This window comes from Electrona antarctica, assembly GCF_951216825.1.
Source record: "Electrona antarctica genome assembly, chromosome: 8".
Taxonomy (NCBI): Eukaryota; Metazoa; Chordata; class Actinopteri; order Myctophiformes; family Myctophidae; genus Electrona; species Electrona antarctica.
This window is the reverse complement of record NC_136789.1, coordinates 8,177,370-8,200,107: the sequence shown is the minus strand read 5'-3', so window position 1 is coordinate 8,200,107 and position 22,738 is coordinate 8,177,370. Positions and strand designations below refer to the sequence as shown.

The 22,738-nt window shown below is 43.3% G+C and overlaps 1 protein-coding gene across 1 annotated transcript in view; it reads left to right on the top strand.

Annotated features, from left to right (window-relative positions):
* Window positions 1-22,738, top strand: part of srrm3 (serine/arginine repetitive matrix 3) — an 88,559-nt gene that overhangs the window by 20,376 nt on the left and 45,445 nt on the right. The window contains 1 exon segment of the mRNA XM_079508566.1: window positions 22,228-22,523. Within this exon segment, the coding sequence (XP_079364692.1) occupies window positions 22,240-22,523 (284 nt within the window). The 5' untranslated portion in view covers window positions 22,228-22,239.

The following is a 22,738-nucleotide window of genomic DNA, read 5'->3' as shown; positions in this document are numbered from 1 at the left end:
TTTCTTTATTTTTTTTTAAGAATGTTGTTATAATAAAAATAGCAGTTCTGTTATTTGTGTAATGTGATTGTAATGTGTATACATGTATGTATTTATTATGAAGAGGGCTGCGCTAGGCGATTCATCGCACTGGCATTTCAGACTCAGAGGCCTCGTACACACATGTCAGACGAACATGTGACAAATCAAAGTGTTTCGTCAAACCACGTGACTTCCATTGGAAAAGCATTGATCCTGAGGCGGCCATGAAACGCAGACAGAACAGATCATGTCCGCCCGGCATGTGTGTACGAGGCCAGAGCAGCAGCCCGTAGTCCCGCACTGCACGCAGGCACACAAGCTTCTAACCAGTTAACTTGCCAAGTTGCCATATGCTAAAATGTTTTATAAGATCAATCAGATCACACGATAGCTGAAGTGTCAGGTTTTCGTCACGTTGCACTGAGCTATCTCGTTGTTAACCCAGCTGGCTGTGATGAATAAAACATAATCATTAATTAACATCACCAAAGTGATCCATGGTGATATAACTTAAACGCTACCCGTAACAAGCAACTTCACTTCAGAGGAAACTAAAGGGAGGGAGCTGCAGCTGCTATTTACTCACCAGTCACCACCACCACTGTCTGGAATTGGAATGATGGAAATGAAACAGCCTATTCTAACGTGAGTTACATACATCCTTTATTTCGATAAGTCCGTTGATCTCCGTTCTCACTTTCACACTGAACCACGGCGCAGCCGTGTCGCCATTTAATGGCGTTTTTTTTTCTTTCTTTTTTTTTGTCGGGCCTTTGTCGGGCTTTGGGCTTAACATTATGGTTATTTTTAGGGTCGGGCCGAGCCTCGGGCCGAACCAGTTAGGGTAGGGTCGGGCCGGACCTCAATTTTTGGGCCCGTTGAGAACTTTAGTGGACACCCCCTCCCCCACCCACCTTCACGTTCATTCCGCTGAGTACTGTATAGACACCATCTCCCATCCTTAACTTCCGCCTCTCTCTGAGTTGACAAGCCAGGGCCACTGCTGTCCTCGGGTCCCCAGAGTGATGCCTACTCTTCACAGCCTGTCTCTGAGAGGGTTGGGTTGCAGCAGGAGCAGTGTCATCCATTCCTGACAGCAACAGATACTGTAGAATGTAGATCGTTACACTCCAGTAGGCCACTGACTCTTCCCTACTGTGTGTGTGTGTGTGTGTGTGTGTGTGTGTGTGTGTGTGTGTGTGTGCGTGTGCGTGTGCGTGTGCGTACGTGCATGCGCGCGTGCCGCCGCCAATTTCCTACAACCCCCGTGGCAGTGTTTCTGTCCCTCGGTTTTGTTATCCCCACATTAGTCTTGCGTAGCCAGACAACTATTTTACAATCTCCGAATGCTATATATATGCTATCTGGAACTACACCTCCCGAAATCAGAATAATCTGTTTGTCATTTCTGTTCACAAAAGTATATTTTAAAATTATCTTTAGAGCTTTTTTTAATTTCCATTTCTCATTTTTCACACACACACACACACACACACACACACACACACACACACACACACACACACACACACACACACACACACACACACACACACACACACACACTCTGTCTCTCCTCTCTCTTTGCCCTTGCTTTCCAGTCTCTCTACACTACCCTGTCTGAAAATAAATGTAAAAATAATAAATTATAATAATGCTGTGATATTGCTTCAGCTTGTAAAGAAGAATAACTCTCTAGCACTCCTACACTGTGCGCCACTAACACACCACTAACACACCACTAACACACCACTAACACAGAGAGAACGATGCATTGTTAGAAGCTGCTTATCGATCAGACACAAGTACAGCACGGCACGAAGTGCCTCGCTATATGAGCTTGCATTATCTGCTATTTTTGAGAACTACTGTCCTAAGAGTTTTCTGAAAAACTAAAATCTAAAATTACACAGATGCTTTCCTGGTTTGAATGTGTTAAGACCTGCTGTCATACTTAAAGGGACATTTCCCCGCTGGAAGAAACTGCAGTCACTCGATGTTAATAGTATTTGTAGTAGATAAATTTGAAGTTTGCACCCTATGGCCAGAAAAATAATGAAGTCTGTGTGTTTGACTAGGGTTTGACTGGATTGCTGAATTCCTACAATGCCCATAATGCTTTAGTGCACTTCCCCTCCTTGTGGCGAGGGGGGAGGCTGCATGGAGGTGTGACTTTGTAGTCCAGGAAGGAAGTGAGACCACATTTTCATGACAGGTTTTTGGTCATGATGAACATGGCATCATGACTAAAATATATTTTAAAAAAAAACATATTACACACATAAAAAGCCCAGGAAAGTGTTTCTTGTGTCCTAAACATCATTACAATAAGCTCTGGTTGCAAAAGGGGTGAAGTGGCCCTTTAAGTACAGTATGACAGCGAGACCCTTCCATGGAAAGGTGATTTGTTCAGGGCCCTGTATTCTGAAGACGTCCTTCAATACCTGGCAACACATCTCACCAATCACCACATGGTGAGATGGAGGATAAAACACTGAAAAGCTTTTCAGACAAGCACGTATGGTATAGTTTCTGTGAAGCCAGTGCAGTGTGGCCTGGTGGGGTTTCCCACTGCATAGCATAGTCGTATATATATTGCCCCATGACAGATGGCCGGTGGAGATGTGAAATCTGAGCAGGCACGGAAGACATGTGGGTGTGCGTAGGTCCAGACTAGTGTGACAATTGACCATATGCACACGGCTGCCATCTTGCCAGCAAGATGCTAACTACAGTAGGTGCAACTTCCCCAGCCAAAAACGTTGAGAAACCCTGGTCTATAGGAGTGGTTGCACCACTCAAAAATCACCTGCAAGGAATTTATTGACAGAAAGGAGCTCATAACATGTCTACAGTTGATTTTTATGAAACAAAAACTTTACAGATTGAAAGAGGATAATTCAAGCTTTCCTCCGTACAGTTGCAATGTTGGTGAGTTTGACGTTATTGAATTCAATCAGATAGGACTTTTCTGTTTGGATGAATGGGCTACCTATGGGAAGTTGCACCTACAGTAGTTAGCACCTTGCTGGCAAGATGGCAGCCGTGTGCATATCGTCAATACTGTCACAACCCCTGCAGCTTCACTCAGCTATATGCATGGAGGCTTCAGATTGAGATGTGCAGGGAGGAGGGTAATACAAAGGGAAGGCGTGCGTGACTCTCTTGTTCCTCGTTGGACTTGAGGGAAATCTGCTGCGGAGTTGCTGTACACGAGTCAATGTGTTGTGCAATTGGGCATAGTACAGTGTGCAAGGATCTGATGACAGATGGCCATTGTCACCCAGTCACAGGAACATGTCTGTTGGATTGTTTTCTTCCCTCTCCCCTTGGTTTCATCATCTAAAGTAGGACAGCCACAGTATTACAGTAGTAGTGTTATTGGGACCTGTATCGATTTCTTAAATTAACACTCAGGATCTTTCCATGTGCTTTTGGTTTTTATCACAACATTTATCACAATATGTTGTGATAAAAATCAAAAGCACATGGAAAGATCCTGAGCCACATATTATGTGGCTTCCTCACCTCAGGCTTGGGTGAGATCAGAGAAGATAAGAGAAGCTAAACGTAACCAGGTTATTGACTCATTTCTCTATCAATCAATGTACTTATAAATCTTGCTTTCTCTCTCAATGTCTCTGACTGACATTCCATCGTGCCCTAGCTATCTTTCAATCTTCTGCCGTTTTCCCTCTAGGCTAGGCTCTCAATGTCAATGCAAATGTCAATATCTGTGGCAGATTACTTTTCTTCTCCTGGCTCCTATTTGTTCCGTAGCTTTCAACTAAGCTAAGGCTGTTTTGCTATGAGCAGGGCAAATTTCAAGCTCCAATTCTAAACAAGATATCTCAAAATCTATTCTATATGAAACATGCTGAGTGCAATCGTGGTCCCCAGGCGATGGACTCTAACCATTTCAGTGCCTGATTTTATACTTGGTTGCGCATTGTGTACACATACACACTACAGTAGGATTGATTGATTGATTGAAAAATGTATTAACAGTTTGCAGAATTACAGTACATTTCAAGCACAAACTCAATACAAAGGCTGTTAACTGTGAGTGGACGACCCAATTAAGCATTACACTTGTTTCCAATAGGGTCCACAATGTTCAATTCATCAAAAACATTTAGAGACGTACAAATAGACACTTCTATATAGACAAAGGACAGAACAGGAATTCATCATAAAGGAGGTAAAAAGGGAAAAGAAACATATACAGTGAGGGGAAAAAAGGGGTGGGCGGTGGGGGGATTCACGTTCAGCTCCGTTAATTTGTTTGTTTTCCTTGGAGGAGCTGCGTTGGGTCCCCAAGTCGGCTCCGTGGCCGTACCTTGAGTTGGCAACCGAATACCTTCTCGCATGTGAACCTGTAGATGAAAGGAAAGGAGTAAATCAGTGAATGGAACCTGCAGTGTAGCCTCAGACAATGTTCAGCAATCTAGAAAACACTGTGGCACCACACACTCTCCATCTCCCTCTAGAAAACACTGTGGCACCACACACTCTCCATCTCCCTCTAGAAAACACTGTGGCACCACACACTCTCCATCTCCCACTTACACAGAATATGCAGAATATTTACACACAATGACAGTGCCACATCGGAAGAAGGTGAGCAGCAGCAGCTGTATTTTTAGAAAAGTCTCCTGTGGACAGGTGGTGAAAATTAGCACTTGTGATAACACACTGTAAGCAATACATCTACAAATTGTACAATTGTGCAATGAGCAATGTGATTGTGCTGTCCATATCAAATAAATAAACATAAACATAATTCCATTTCAAAACAATGTATGAGTATTTTACAATGAAATTGTGATCTGAATCAATATTTTTAGCTGGGCATCGATCAAAATTACGACTGTGGCAATTGCGTACAGGTACCACGCATTGACGACACACTCACTCACCACGGCTGAAGTGACGGTATCCGGAGAACTCGCCAGTTTACCAACTCGCCGCGATTTAGTGCATTTTAGTTTTACTTCACCTTTGAATTGAGAGAGAGAGAGAGAGGATAGTTGTTTAGAGTTAACACTAGATGAAGTAGGAATGGTAAAAGTTTAAACACCAAAGTACCGAAACAATATAATTCATTAGTAAACAATATCCTGAAATGGTAGGCCTACTTATCATTGGTATTCACATTTCACATTTCACTTTGTAAATGAACTATAACATCTGTGAGTTTGACATACTACACTGATGAAGACAGCATGTTAGCATAACGATGAAGACGTTGATGAAGAATTTTCACCGCGGCGACTTGATAAACTGGCGAGTTCTTAATTAGTTTTAGTTTATTTGAACATCTTCACAGAACAGAATCAAGTACAAAGTTTACATCAGCAAAGAAAAAAAGTGCCCATCCTTCTCACAGCACAGCATTTGATATACATTCATGCATTTTAAGTAGTTGTGAGGGTCGGCTATTGGTCATACATTTCTTTCATAATGTGTGTCCATATACTCCCACATAACTATAATTAAAGGCATTTGAAATTACTTTTCAGGATTCCAATTCAAAAATAGCAAAAAATAATCAAGGATTTCAATTCAAATAATAGCAAAAATATCTGATCTATGCAATGTGGCTCTCTGGCGTGACTGTGGAAATATAGTGGCCCTCTCCATCGTCAAAGTTGCCCACCCCTGCATTAGAGTGAGTGCATTGTTGTGTTTCATCATTGCTCTACTATAGTGCTATATCTCCCAGGCTCTACATTTATTTTTCTTCACTCTCCTCTAATTAGCAGAAAAATGGAAGATCAGTTTATTAGAAAGCGAGGGCTACAAGCTCCTTGCACACCGTCGTGTAGATGTCGTTCCAGATGTCATTGCTGTCACCGCAGCCTTGCACTGGCATACCGAGCATCTTCCCATATGGAGCCTATAGTAGCCTACCTCTTCTTGGTTTCCTGGCCTGTCACGCAGTTGTCCAATTAGCCAGCTCTCTCGGCCACAGCGAGACCCACTTTCACACTCCCTGTCTATGAAGGCCTTAGCTTAGAGTCTAAGGCTTAGGCTATGTGGGGGAAAAAATCATGGTAACAAGAAAAACTTACAGTATTTGTATTATATCTTTTTATGTATGGGAAATGTTCTACTCCACTTGATGGATCACATTCAACAAGAACTGTGAAGTATTTCATAAATCTGATTCAGTAATTGCCTTGTAGTGTTGTTCATTTAGACAAATTAACAATATAAATAATCCCACAATTAGATTAGCCCTACAGTGATGGATGATAACTATTAACTAGGAGAATCATCGAGGAGGTTAAAAGGAACAACCTGACTGCAGTGTTGTGTTTTATCGACTTCAAAAAGGCATTTGACTCGATACACAGAGGCACGATGATGGAGATCCTTAAGGCCTACGGTGTCCCTCACAACTTACTCCGGGCAATAGAGACCATGTATGCAGGAACAAGGGCCAAGGTGTTGACTCCAGATGGCAACAGTGAGGAGTTTAACATCTTGGCTGGGGTACTGCAAGGGGACACCCTAGCCCCTTCCTCTTCGTCATAGTACTGGACTATGCGTTAAGGAAGGCTATCAATGGACGAGAGCAGGACCTTGGCCTCACCATAACACCAAGGAGGTCGAGACGACACCCAACAGTAGCCATGAAAGACTTGGACTATGCGGACGACATCAGCCTGCTCTCTGAGTGTGCCAAGGTTGGCCTCCGGCCAGTTATCACCTATAACATCCCATCAGAGCATCCACCTCTGACAACAACAGGAGGCACTGCTTTGAAGGAAGTCAAGACTTCAAGTACCTGGGCTCATGGGTCAACTCAACCGAACAAGACCTGAAAGTAAGGAAGGCACTTGCATGGAGGGCCCTAAACGGCATGGCCAGTGTATGGAACTCCAACCTGCCCCGTCAAACCAAACTCGGCTTCTTCTACGCAACGGTAGAGTCTGTTCTACTATACGGCAGTGAATGCTGGACCCTGAAGCCAACCCTGCAGAAGTCTCTCAATGGGTGCTACACCAGAATGCTGCGTGCAGCACTCAACATCAGTAAGAGCACACATGTTACCAACACAAATCTGTATGATGGAATGCCAAGGGTGAGCCAGAAAATAGCAGCCAGGAGAATGAGACTAGCAGGACACCAAGAGCTGCCAGCCAGCAAACTAGTGCTGTGGGAACCAACACACGGGCACCGGTCACAAGAACGTCCCACGCTAACATACGTGGTTGTACTCAAGAACGATGCAGGAGCGCAAAGCACCAACGAGCTGGCCAGATGTATGCAGAACCGGGATGACTGGAAGCAACGATGGAGGGCTCGTCTGAGGACGACCTAGAGAGACTATCAATATATTGCCCAGCCCTACTTTAGCGCCATGGCAGCTGAAAGTTCACTACAAATTCAATACAAAATTGACATACCAGTTCATGGGAGTCTGTATAAACAGACTCCCATGAACTGGTATATCAGTAACGTTTTAAATCCAGTAGCATCACTGAGAGCATTTAAGCTATTCCCTGAAAGCACATTATATTACCCAGAATTGGTCCTCTGAATTTAACCCATCCTAAGAAGTTCTACTGAACAGTCCCCTGGGATTATGCCCCTGGCTCTCTCACTCTGAGCAGGGTGTCCTGTGGTGGTGCAGGGGTTGTGTGTGTATTTACATAATTGGGGGAATGTAGGATTAAAATAATCCATCCCGGGCGAGGTTGATCTTAATACTGAATTAATCTTCATAGATCCACAGATATGATTAAATGGTATCATTACATGAATGGAGTGACTATAAAGTGAAGAAAGAAACCATGGAAATGAAAGCATTTTGATCATATCTAGAGTTATTTATGGATTAATATCTTTTTGTGACTACATGGGATTTCGATGTGTTACGGCTGGATATTTTCATGGAGACTTTATAACAAAACTGAATTTGCACTTTGTGGAACATTTTGCTGGTATTAATAGAAATTTCTGATTTACAGAGCATATTATATTTGAAAGGAATAATTGTATGCACTGTGGTAGCCTAATTGCAGTAATGAGAGACATAAGATGACTTAAGATCGACTAGTTTATTGCCATGGCAACTCTTGCAAAGAATTTCAGTTTGTGAGAATACATTGAACCCAGTACGCACGCACAAACAGGCACATGCAAGCGCGCTCACAAGCAATTATGGTCATATGATTCCAAGTTTAATAGTTTAGTAATGATGAATGTTATATTGACATCATATTGTGTCTGTGTATCATGCAGGTTGATTGAATGTAGGTTGTCTCTCAAGGCAGAGAAGTATTCCACAGTCTTTGAATGCAATTAAATCTAGAGTCTGCAACTACGGCTCCTGAGAGTCGTGTTTGTCATTTATGTATGTCCTACTATATATAATAGTAGGACAAAATAACAACACATAAAAACATCACAATACATCAGAAGATCAGGAAATAGAAATAAAAGGCATACTACATGTGAATTACATAAGGTTTACAAATAAAAGCCAAGACAAATTTCAAAACAATCTAAAAACAGTTACATATTGTGGGGATCTGTATGCTCACCAAGGTTTTTATGCTGTGATTTATGGGGGTCAGATCGAGGTGAAACCTTGCCCAAACCATACATCATAGAAACGTCTTACTGTATATGACTGACGTCGTATACTTGCCACGTGAAGTCTGAGATCCACAAGTGAGCCATGCCATTATTAGACCCTGACCAACGGATGCATATGTTATCACTGCATTAAATACACGTTATCAACCGTTATCAATACGTTGGAATATGGCCAATATGGCCATATTGGCCGTTGTTTTCAGCTATGGCGCTCGGCGGTGTTCACTTGGAGCACGCGCAGGACGGTGCAGACATGTCGGGGGCATGGAAAGTAGGGGGGACTAATATTTACAATTCTGTCCCTATCGGTACGCAACTCGAGCGGCACTGAGTCGGTTCTGGTGGCCGTCGCAACGCTCGCCATGGCGACTCGCTCAGCGGTGCCTCACATGGCTCAAGGCCACCAGAGACGGTGCGCCTCAGTCATGGTCACGGTCATGGTCATGGTCACAAAAAGCAAGTGCTCCCTAACGTGTCAGTAGTTTTACTTCCGCATTTCCGATTATCACATCAGATCATTTCTGATTATCACATATCACATATTGGCTCTATTCCAAGCTTCTGATCACGGACATATTCTTGATCATAGGCTGATAACATTCGAAGCAGGTGCCCTGACTGTCTTGTTTTTCTTTTACTCTTATGTACCTGCTGTGCCTCACTCCTATAAGAGGGCTCATCAAGCCCTGCGAAGAAACATCAGCAAGTTGAACGATCCTCACTGATGACCTTTATTAGATCATTATTGTACAGGCAATATAGTGGGGTCAATAAGACACAGCCTCCTAGAGCACCTACTATACTGTACTGTACTGTACGAGGGGGGATGTGGGCTACATACGCTTTGGTTCAGCCTGACTGCCTGTCATCTGAAAGGAAATGCAATATCCTGTGACACAATGGTGGCCATGCAGCCCCATCATCTTGTCGGAGAGCGCGAGGAGAATGATTGTGTAAAGGCTGGACTGTAGTCTGTCTGGGGTGGTAGCACATTTTGCAATACATTGCTGAGACCAAGAGAGACACCACCATTCACTGATCTTTATGTTCTTATTTGTGTGAAATGGACTTCTAATTATTCTATTATAATGTATTATTACTTGCGAAAGCAGACCTCGCAAGTCCTGCAATTGGCTGCGTATGTATGTATGTCGGTGTACTCCACCGGCCAATAAGGGACCACTGTTCTTGATGACGTAACTAAAGTACGTTTCAAGGTTGGTATAAGGTCAATAACGGGTCTAAAGGATTTAGAATAGCAGAGAGCTCTAGGACTCAGAGCAGCAGTCGTACCCAGACAGATAGCAGAGAGCTCTAGGACTCAGAGCAGCAGCCGTACCCAGACAGATAGCAGAGAGCTCTAGGACTCAGAGCAGCAGTCGTACCCAGACAGATAGCAGAGAGCTCTAGGACTCAGAGCAGCAGTCGTACCCAGACAGACAGCAGAGAGCTCTAGGACTCAGAGCAGCAGTCGTACCCAGACAGATAGCAGAGAGCTCTAGGACTCAGAGCAGCAGTCATACCCAGACAGATAGCAGAGAGCTCTAGGACTCAGAGCAGCAGTCGTACCCAGACAGATAGCAGAGAGCTCTAGGACTCAGAGCAGCAGTCGTACCCAGACAGATAGCAGAGAGCTCTAGGACTCAGAGCAGCAGTCGTACCCAGACAGATAGCAGAGAGCTCTAGGACTCAGAGCAGCAGTCGTACCCAGACAGCAGAGAGCTCTAGGTCTCAGAGCAGCAGTCGTACCCAGACAGATAGCAGAGAGCTCTAGGACTCAGAGCAGCAGTCGTACCCAGACAGATAGCAGAGAGCTCTAGGACTCAGAGCAGCAGTCGTACCCAGACAGATAGCAGAGAGCTCTAGGACTCAGAGCAGCAGTCGTACTCAGACAGCATCAGAGAGCTTTAGGACTCAGAGCAGCAGTCGTACCAGCAGTGGTGAGCGCACCTCATGGCACGCTCTGCTTGCATACAAGTAGGCCATACATGGCCTACTTGTGTGCAAAGCGCACGTTGGCAGCTCGACAGAGTGCATTTCTAGTTATCTAATTATAATAGAGTCCACACTGTTTTTTTATTTTTGTGTTTTCACCGTTTAAAGTAATTTGTTGTTCTTTTATATTGATTTTGTGAATTAGCATTTAGGATTTTAGGTAATTTACTTTATTGAGCATCGAATACAGTGTGCAGGTGTTTTATTTTTTATTCTTACTTAATTGGTTTGAAATATTGGTATGTTATTGTAGTTGGAATGCAAACAGAACAATTCCAGTTAAGAATAACGTAACTTAATTGTTTCTCATTTGTCTACAGCTAAATGACAAAGAGCCAATACAGTCCCTGGTGTCATTAACCAGAAGTTTCAGCTTGATGACTCATCAGCATTCAATCTGTTATGGTTTTCCTCATTTGTAACTGTTCAGTCGCAGTAGGCGGTGGCTTGCTGGTGATTATGATAGAGGAAATATGTGGGTGGTTAAACCTGTATTTAGAATCAGCCCATATGGCAGATGTGATGGAAAACAATACCTCTGTAAACTCCAGCCAAGTTCTAATCCGCTGGGAAATGAAATGTGCAACATACAGTATGAAACTCTCCAGAGTTCTTTTCTCAGTTGCTGCTGTTGTGTGTGGTTGTTCAATGTTGTTGCGTAGGATGTGTAAGTAGTACATACGGTGAGGTCACACTGGAGATTGTTCAGAGGTAGTGGAAGTGTAGGAATGAGGGGTAATCTAGTGTTGTAGTACTCGAGTCATAGACTCATCTCGAGTCCGGTCTCGAGTCCACATTTTCATTGACTCGGTCTCGTCTCTGTCTCGCCCGTAGTTTGACTTGGTCTCGGACCAATGGACTCGGGACTCTTCTCCCATGAGTCCACTCGAGTCACAAGTCACTACAATACAATGAAATTATTTGATCATACCCATATTATGAGGATCTCATTCACATTAACATCATAAGAGTGCTGTCTGGAGCTTATAGACGGCTATCTTGTTAAGTAAAGGAGCACAGCTGATGTGCATGGCTGCTCTCGCAGTGTTTTATGTACCTATCAAATGAGAAAATAAATAAATAAATAACATCGGGTTTCGACTCGGTCTCCCGTCGGTCTCGGTCTTGACTCGGACTCGACCCCCTCCCACACTCTGTCGTGACTCGGAATCGACCCCACTCGGCCTTGGTCTTGACTTGGACTCATTTTAGGTGGACTCGACTACAACGCTAGGGGAATCTCAGGCCCCATACACACATAGGCCTCATACACACATACAGAACACATGTTCTGTGTCTTGTCTGTGTTTAATGGCCGCCACAATGCTTTTCCAATGGAAGTCACATGGTTTGACTAAACATTTTAGCTTGATGGCTGTGTTCTGACAATCAAACACAAATGTTTAGACAAACCATGTTACTTCCATTGGAAAAGCATTGAGGCGGCCATCAACATGCGTTTGATATGTGTGTATGAGGCCTCAGAGGGAGCCCCTCCTGCGGTCCGAGGGTGATTGCCGTGAGGGAATGAATGTCTGGTGGTAATTGACAGGCGTCACTTTGTATCAGGGAAGCTGATCACTCCAGCGCTCCAAAGTGGCATGTTAATTAGGGACAGCAGGCAGCGCAGATAGGTGGAAAGGACGACAGCCTTATTTCTGGGCTGCAAGCAGGCGAGAGATTCAAGTTGCGGCAGCCGCTGAATCTGTTCAGTCAGTGTTCAGCCCTTTTTGTCTTTATGGTTGGCTCACATCAACCCACACTACGCGGCAGACGGGTGGATAAGAAGATTAGCTCTATCTCCATATCCTGTCATCTGATGTCGGACGTGTCATAGAGATGCCAAATAATCTGGGTGCTGAAGAATAAAATAAATTACAGTGCAACAATAAGATGAACTATTTTCACCTCCATAATATACCTAAAATACTTGATTGATTGAAAGTTTGTGTACAGTATGTAGATGTACAAGCTTACAACACGTCCCGAAGTGACGCCTTGTAAGCTAGTTTGTAGAGCTGCTATTTCTGCTTTTGTAAATTTCAACGATTATGAATAAACTAATTGCGATTAGACGATTATGCGATAATTGTGACGGTCCTACAGAGGAGTGCGTGCTCCATTGCTTTCTTGCTTCAAAGAAAAACCTCATGATCAATTTTCTGTAAATGTATGCAGTTAATCATAATTATAGTTGATGGGGAGTCTCAAGTTATTAGTGTGGGCCATCGGGAGGAAGGGTTCTGAGAAAAGAAATCTGAGAAATCGTGTTGAGAGATCATGTGGATTTGCCACCACATGTGGACTGATTACAGTACTCACAGCCCGCGCCACTGACGTGGACAGTCTAGCGCAGGAGTGGGCAATTATTTTTCCCAATGGGCCAAATGAGAAACTGAAATCAATTCTGCGTAGTATTAATTTTATTTCTGTATAAAAAGCAGTAAATGGGATTGTTTTGACAGGCTGGTAAGAGTATGTTATTATTATTACCTCTGACGTCAGTAAATAAATATTTAGTAGTTGAAACTTCTGCATTCTGCATCCACCTTTCTTTTTTTGGCATGAGCGGACATTTTTGAGGGGTGACAAGGAAGGTGACAGGTTGTCAATCAATCACACACAATTCACGGCATGGGAATTGCGTTTATAGGTAGGTGAATACGCAGGCTTCAAAATAAAAGCAATGCAGTTTTAGTCCACACAAGGTAAAATTAGAATGTACATTTTATGTTTTAATTTCCAAGTAACCTTGTAATGCCCAGGTCTGGTCTAGTGTGTCTGCTTGACATTTGAGGAATTCTATAATTGATGGATGGTTTGGATCGAAAGCGCATGGGGCAGTCTAATCTGCTGTTCTGACATTTTGTGCGAGAGAGGTGGAGAGAGAGTGAGAGAGAGAGATGGTTGGGGGGGGGGGAGGGGTCATGGTGGGAGAAAAGTGCTCTGTAACTGTATCCTCGGATAAAATAAAGGGATTTATTTTTTTCTTTCTTTCTATTCTACTGGCCAATTTCACCTCCCCTCTATAAGCAAGATGAACAGTCTCAATGAGAAGTCAAGTTCTATAACAACTTGAAAAGAGAAAGTTCCAGAATTGGTTTTTGTATCCCTCTGGGATATTATACTTTAGATGGAAGGTGCTTTTTCTTTTCCTTCCTTCCAGTTCTACTCTGAGGCTTATTCCCACAATACAATAAGGCTCAAAACTGAATCTGTAGGTTGGAGGAGATGCTCTCTCACTCGCTTATTTGAGGTCTCTCTCTCTCTCAGAACACACTATGATACGATACGGTGTTACCTTGTTATCAGAAGGGAAATAAAGGGTTGATTTATACTTTGTTGCGTGCCGTTCTTGCACGCCGAAAATAGCCGATTACGACCAAAGATCAAAGCAATTGCAGAGAGAACAGAATGTCAAATTAGATTCCATCTGGAGGAATGAAGGACACATAATGGATTAAAAAATAATATTAAAGTGTACAGTATCAGAAGAGACATTTCCAAAAATACTAGACTGTATTGCCTGGAGTTATTACATCACATGAATGTAGGTGTATTGATTTCTTTATTTTTAAGATTAATTTTTACTTAGAGAGAGAGAGAGAGAGAGAGTTTAAGTTGCCTCGTGTCGGATTTCGAACCTGGGTCAGCTGTGTGGAAGTTCAAGTTCAAGTTACGTTTTATTGTCAATCAGAAATGCATTAGCTGGTTCCGTAAAACACCACAGTACAAGACACCAACTAAAATTGAATAAACTCTTAAGTAGGCCTAACTAGTAAAATAATTGACCAGGCAAAATAAATATATGTTTGGGGCCTTTCATGCCTTTATTGATAGTATTTAGTGGAGACAGACAGGAAACAGAGAGAGAGATAGGGAGTGACAACATATTAGGAAGTGGTAGATACTTAATATATACTTGCAGAATATACTTGTAGATTAGATTTTAACTGAAGTGACTTGCAGCAGTCTTCATGGATCTAATCACAAATTCAAATAATCTGCAACTAGTCTACTTGGTTTTTAAATGTGTTCTATAAATAAAATTGGATTGGATTACCCAGATTTTCTCTCAGTTCCATTGTACTGTTAGGGATGAATTTGGGGCGTGTGTTGAGCCAGCCGCAAATAAGTATATTGATATTCTTCTTTATACTGTAAACATACTGCAGACAGACAGACAGACAGACAGACAGACAGACAGACAGACAGACAGACAGACAGACAGACAGACAGACAGACAGACAGAAATGATAGCAGGAAAGATCAACTGGACATTGTGAAGCTTGTCTTGGAGACCTACAGGAACTCTTATATTCTGATTTTGGGAGGTGTAGTTCCAGCATTCGGAGATTGTGGAATAGTTGTTTGGCTACGCGAGACTATGAATGTAGATGAATGTACATTGTTTGACCAAAACCCAAACTCTGCTTACCTGTGATGTTCTCAAGTAAATAGTGGCAAATGATGGATGTCTATAGACAGATGATAGGTTGATAGGTGCAATTAATATGGCCAATACTAGCCTAAATGATGATTTGTTACATTCTGTAATCAATAAACCCAATTATAGATGTTGGGAAGGAAGAGACATGGTCGAACAGACACTTAGTCCGTCTCTCCCCTGCCAGTGACCCTGCTAATCTGGTCAGCAGTGCAGTACTATGCTAATCACCTCTCCCTGGGGACGCTGCACACTCACTCGTTTGCAGAAAATAACACAATACTAGCGTGCAGACACACGCACACGCACACACACACACACACACACACACACACACACACACACACACACACACACACACACACACTCACTCCCCCCACGTCGTATGGTCGAGTGTGTGAGTTCAAGCAGTGTGGGGGAATGAAAGAGGCTGCGGCATCAGCCAGCTGGAGCAGAAGAAAAACAGCCCGAGAGCACAGAGAGGAGATGAACACAGGAGTGCTTGATCCCCGCGGGGCGATCGAGGAAGGGCAAACCACACACAAAAGCCTCGTTCTGATGCCCAACGTGTTCTGGAACGTTATCAGCGCCATGCGCTGGGTATAATGAATGATCTGCGTTGGGAAACGTTAAATATAATATCTATTACAGATTGCTTGGGAAATATCGCTTTTGATTTCACAAGGTGAAGTAATTTTATTTAATTACGGTACCCAATTGTTCTTTGTAATAGTAGCTGCTTAGAGTTACATTTACATAAAAAAACGATTTCATACTGTAACTGTTAGTTGTAGCCCGTTCTGTTCTTTTACGTCATTAAAAGTCCATAGACTGGCTGTCATATGAAGTAATTTTCGAAAGCCAGATGTTGGAGGAGCTAGCCTCCCTCAACAAGACACTATAAAGTAGTCAGCATGGAGGTCATATTATGAACTGTACAGCTGTGTCTTTCTCTACATTAGTAGGTATTTGCTGCTTTGGAATTAGGACAGGAGTGGGTTATTTCTGTTCCACACTCTCTGAAGGTGCCAATGCTGTTTCACAACAAAATACCAGTCCATCAATTGCCTATTCTCTCTCTCTCTCTCTCTCTCTCTCTCTCTCTCTCTCTCTCTCTCTCTCTCTCTCTCTCTCTCTCTCTCTCTCTCTCTCTCTCTCTCTCTCATGAAATTAAATTAAATTAAAGAAAATGAAAAATATGTTTTTCACACTTATTTCGCATGGTCATAATGGAGATATTAAAGGTAGCAAAAAAGGCTACCTTTTTTGCAGCAGCTGGACTTTTAAGCAGCCGGACTTTTAAGCAGCTGGATTTTTAAGGGGTCAACATAAATGAGAAGTATCTCAGAGCATGTTAACATTAGACTTGTTCATCTTATGTGTATGAATTATGTGCAATTGCTAGTGGCTCAACACATCAGAATGTAGGCATTCTGTAAATGCTGTCTGCAGAATGTATTTTCCAACATAGTACAGTATAGTGGCTCCATCGCATCTCGTTTACCTCTGTACTTTGCTCACTCTTTCTTCCAGTTAGCCGCAACATCTCTCTCTACTGCTCTCACAGCTCCACGCCTATTTCCGCCCTGCGCCACAACCCTCAATGGTCCCACAATGGGAAAATAAGGGGGGCCACTTCACAGCAATTTTCTTTCATTTTATGCTGCTATGACTCTGTCCCCTCTGTCTCTCTCTCTAATGCAGTTGAATCAGCGGTGGAGTGTGTCTGGGCTTATTATTATAGTATTCACTGAACAGACCAGCTGGATGCTGAAGACCTCAGTCAGGGGGTGGGGAATCAATGCTTCAGACATGATGTTTTCTACCACTTCTCTGCTATTTAGTGCTGCATGAGTGCAATCGGCCGTTGTTTTCTGCACAAGCACAAAATATAAAGGCAGTTGTTTCGTCAAGCTCCAGCCATAAAGTAATTATATTCAGCGGAACAGTGCTGAGTGGCAGCGAAATTGCAGAGTCTTTCGAATTTGTGATTCCTCAGTCAGACACTGAAAACAAGGTCATGTGTTGCGTCGTGTATTACTGTTTCTCTTCCCTCAAGCCCGAGCTCTGCTCATTTAGCATGCACCCTCCGTCCCGGCGATAACAACAAAAGTTGACGCTGCTTGTTTTCCGGGCAAAATCACGTGATCAGAATGAAAGCCGCCGGACGACCTTGAGAGGAGAGGAGGAGGAAAACATCCTCTAGGTGCCAAACTGTTAAAACCAAAACACAAGCTTCCAGCCAACGGACGCTGCAGATTATTCTAGAGAGAGAGAGAGAGAGAGAGAGAGAGAGAGAGAGAGAGAGAGAGAGAGAGAGAGAGAGAGAGAGAGAGAGAGAGAGAGAGAGAGAGAGAGAGAGAGAGAGAGAGAGAGAGAGAGAGAGAGAGAGAGAGAGAGAGAGAGAGAGAGAGAGAGAGAGAGAGAGAGAGACATATATACAGTGCATGGGGAAGCTTACTAAAAATCCAAGCGGTGAGATCGCAGCCCCAGGAAGGTTTTCAATTGTTCTCTGTGTCAGTTTCAGTCAAGGTCAGGCTCCCTGTTACTTCCACCATGGCAATCATGTTTGCGGTGCAGCCACCGTGCTGAGCGAGCTCCAATTATTGGAGCGTCTGTGCTCGGACTAGGTGACCCTCCGCACATTGCAAGAGTGAAAAAGACACAGAAAAAGAGGAAGGTGATGGAGAGAGAAAGGAGAAGGTGGGATACAGTAGTATGTAGCAATGATAATGGACCGCTCCCGACCTTTTCTGTATTTCAAGGACCTCCCTGGGGAGACACCCGAGAGGCATCCTGACCAGATGCCCGAACCACATAAGCTGGCTTCTTTCCAGGCAAAGAAGCAGCGACTCTACTCCGAGTCTCTCTCGTCTGACTGAACTTCTCACCCTATCTCTAAGGGAGATGCCAGCCACCCGTCGAAGAAAACTCATTTCGGCTGCTTGTATTCGCAACCTTATTATTTAGTAGTGTATAATATATAAATATGCCCACAGCCAGGGGATAAAGAATTTGGTTGTTCTCACAATTTGTAAATGAGGAAAGGCCAACACTGGGAACCTTTTTAAGAAAGCACATTATAGCGTTGTGGTCCAAGTATCTGGATAATATATTGATGCTAATTCCCATGCCTAATGTCTTAATTGTTCCTTAATCCATTGAGACCTGAGACCAGATTCTACAAAATGTCTTCTAAATCATGACAGTTTTCTGAAAAAACTAAGTGTTTGCTGTGAAAGAATATATACTCAAAGATTTGCGCCACATTTTCACGATTTTTCTAAAGATCTGCTATTTATAATGGTTAAAAGTAGTTAAACGCTAAAGTGACACGTGCGTGCGTTCCCATCCTAAATGGGTTTAAAGATGTCTTCGTCCTGAGGACATGATGACTGCCACACTCGTGTTATAATTGAGCTTCAAGTGGCGGCTCCCGTCCATCCATCTATGCATGGCACGAATGAGCAAACGCTGCGTGGGCTGTCTGAGACCATGTAACGGAGGGATTATATGGCACTTATTGTGTGGAAATCACAGCAGCTCTTCTTGTGCTCATTCCGCGAACGGCACTATTGCATATTTGCTATAATTGGCTGTCATTTACACTGGGCCTGTTTTTTCGTTTTCCGAGGTGTGATGATGTCAGCAGGACACGCTGCTGCGGTTGCCGACACAGCAGGCGCTTACTGCGGCAGCGTCTAATCAAGCAGAGGTTGCACCATACGATGTGTGTGGGGAAGAGACAACATAGGCCGTCCCGTGGAGGGAATGGAACGGATCCATTTTGACTTCCCTGGGGAGAGCAGCACAAGCAAATGAATGCGTTCCCATAGCCACTAAACAACATCGCTGCAAATGGAATATTGAATATGCAATGACAATCCCATGTCACCTCTGCAATTGGAAATAACCGATGCGTGTGGCCAATATCACTGTCACTCAGCATTGTGAACCATGACAAAAATGTGGACGTGGATCTCATAATATGGCGCTGTCCGCAACATTAGGAGAAAAGGCAGATGCCACCACTAATACTATAGACTCAAGATAACCTTCAGTCCCTGTGGAGGACTCGCATGCAATTAGCCACGCTTCCACCTTATCAGCCCTCTGTGACAAGGCTCCCCTTCTGCCGTGATTGTTTCATTACACAATTAGATGATTTAGTTGTTTTAACTTGAGCGAGAACAGCTTTCGCGTCTTCCCTGTGGGAAGAAGAAGAATGCCTGTAGAATAAATGTGTTAGCATAATGAGACGGCTTGACATTTGCAGCATGGTTTAACAGAGAGTGATGCTGAGCCTACTATTTTAGGCTCCACATCTGGCAGCATGGGCACTCTCAGATGGGGGGATCCCCTTCTGCTAAGTTCCTTGTGACATTTTCATTATTGTTGCAGCTTGTCAGAGGTCAGTTTCAGACCGGTGGACAGTGTTGTGTGCATATGGTGGTAGCTGCAGGGTGTGAGTGTCACCAGATCCTAGACATGGACTATGGCTTCCCTCTCTGGCTAACACCCAAGCCTAAATTGCCCAGCACATGCCAAACATGGGCCACCATCCATAGCACCATGTCAAGTTAAAGAAATCAGTATGGCTACTGCTCAATCAAGAAGAGCAAAATCCTTGTGAACAACCGTGCTTTGTGGAAGGAATTGAGAAGGTCAAATCGATGCCTGTACTCTCAAAATATTACATTATTACATGATATTACATTAATATTATCACTGTAGGGGGGGGGGCAACGGTTAATAGAACTCATCAATTTAATTGATTATGAAAATAATAAGAAATGAGAAAATATAAGATCTACAGTAAATAAATGTGCTATTTTTTTGTTATTTTAGATTTTTTTTGGCATGACTTAGAATGATTAAGCGTAAAGAAATCTTACGATTATTTGATTAATCGAAAAACGATTTGATAGAATAATCATAAAGAAAATAATCCATAGTTGCAGCCCTACATCAGTGTGTAATGTTATGTTGCTATAGTTCACAGATGGCTCACCTCCTATAAAACTGATGGTAATTCTAAGATTTGTAAGTTCCATTTCAAAGAGAAGGGCTTTTGTCGTGTGTGCGTGTGCGTGTGCGTGTGCGTGTGTGTGCGCCTGCCAATGCAATCTTGTCATAGAATATGAAGTGCCAGTTTACTGGGCAATAGATTTACTGATGATGTATCCCACTGTTCCTCCACCTGTTCAATCATCAGCCAGGTCAGTCATGGCACCATGCACACACCTACCTACAGCCTGCACGTGGCAGTTGTAAAGAAAAACATGCACATTATATTTATCCAGTCAAAGACTAACAATGAGTTGAAATGGTGGATTAACAGCTGGCTGTGCTGCAGAGAGAGGTGTTCACAATCATTAGATGTCTTGATTTGCATCCAGTGTCCGTTTCACACCGGTAGTGTCAGTGATGCAGTACCTGACTGTCTTTTTTGACTCCTCAGTGAAAGATGAAGCCATTAGTTTTCTGGTAGAGGGGTAGGCAGTGCTGCACTCAGAGCACGTCAAAGGCCTTCCTCTCTCCTGCATTTAATTCTCCGTTCTCTACCTTGGCCAAACCGGGCCAATGTATCTTAATCGCTGCCTCAGTCCATGCAGCACTTTTACCAGATGACGTTTTATTCCCCAAAATGACAACCTCATCATTTCATCAGTGCAAGAGGCTGAAATAGAAAAATCACATCCGTGTGAAGTGAGGGGTGCTCTTATCATCATGACGTGACATGTCGATTTGCTCTGACACATATGACGTAAATTCTCCATTCATTGTCAATGGGAATTTAATGTTTGTGTAGGATGAAAGTAGCCAATTTGCTCGTCCACATATGACGTAAATTCTCCATTCATTGTCAATGGGATATTTTTTTCCAACTTACATTTTATTCATGTTTGTGTAAGACAAAAACCTACACTAATAGCTGATTATAGGAGGCTAGCGCCCCTCAAAAATGTGGAAAGTCTCAAATAACCTGTGTGTTTACAGTATTTGCACATGCATGGGCCTTTGCGCGCACAAGCATGTGGGTGAAGGGAAATGCTCAGTTCAGGCAGAAACACTGCAACCTGTCGAAAGATGTAATCGTCAAACAGCTGAAAGCTCACTTGTCTGTTATGCCAAGAGCTCAGAGCTCAGGGAGTAAAATGCTGAAAATGTTAAGTACTGCTATTATTGTACGATGCTACTTGGGGACCATGCGACATGGGAACGATGCAAATTGCGAATGATACAAGTAGGGAATGCATGCCCCACCCCAGTTGTGCAATACCCTTACTGTAAGACCCAGTGCTTTACCCGTTAATGGGCAGCCGGCCACACATCATTATGAGCGACTGACTAATTATGGACATACTGTACATACAGGATGGATTTGTCTTTACGTCCGGAGACTCCGTCCAGGACAGTCTTCAGACACGCCTCCTCAGGAGACTTGGCTCAGATCTGAACCCATTTGATTTGGCGTTAGGAACCCGTTGCGACCGCATACCCTTGCTGACGTCGACCCCAGGCAGGGTTCAAACTCACATCCTTCCGCATGAAAGGCATATACTCTAACCAGTACACTAGGGCGGCACTAGGGCTATATTGTACTGTACATACAGGGATCCCTGATATTGTCAGAAATGGCTGTCGTGTTGATGACGTACATGGTCATATGCACACTTTTATTGGCAAAGTTCCACACACGTTTTTTTGTTGTTGTTTTTTTGTCTTTGAAACCGCTGGTCCCTATTGTAACATACAATATATGTGAGGTTGTTGTAGGATGACTTGCAAACTTTCAACACAAATGCACACATGTGTACTCTGGCCTGTGAGTACACATAATGGTAACGTTTTATGTATAACTCAAACAGCCAGTGCACATTTTGCACACAACACTGAGCAATGACATGATATTTAATTTAATGAATATACTTAGTGCAAAACAACTAAGATTGTAAAAATAATACAATATATGGTATACGCATGTGTAAAAATTATACACTAAAATATAGTTTTGTGGACTGCTGCAATGTTATGAATGAATGGAAGAAAATAAATATGCATCCACTGTTGTGTGACAACCAACCTAGGCTCTATTGTAGGTAACACTGGCACATCTAACATCTCTCTGTTCTCCCCATGTGTGTCCACAGCGTTTAGAGACCATGTATGATGAGACGAGGGTGCCATCCCCCAAAGATGGTGCAAACGGGGTCCCCCAGCCGGGGGCCCCGGTGGCAGGGGTGGCTACAGGCCCAGGAGAGCCTGTGCTGACCCAAGTCCTGAGACCCAAAGGTGAGGAGGGCCAACCAGAGGAAGAGGACGATGGGGAACCCAGAGCAGAGCCTGTCCTCGTGAAAAAGCCACACAGAGAGATTTTGGACCATGAGAGGAAAAGGAGGGTGGAACTCAAATGCATGGAACTCCAAGAGATGATGGAGGAACAAGGGTAAGACAGTATAGACAGTAGACACTATCCTATGTAACACATTGCTGAACATTTGTGTACTTACAGTGTACATATTGCAGAAATCTGTTATTTGTAGTCAACTTGACACAGTTATGTACACAGGTGCCAGCCTGAGCACCTGCCCGATTACCTTCACAATTCTTTTTTCTCATTTCTTTATCGCAAACCACAGGTTTCTGCCCTGATCTCATTCA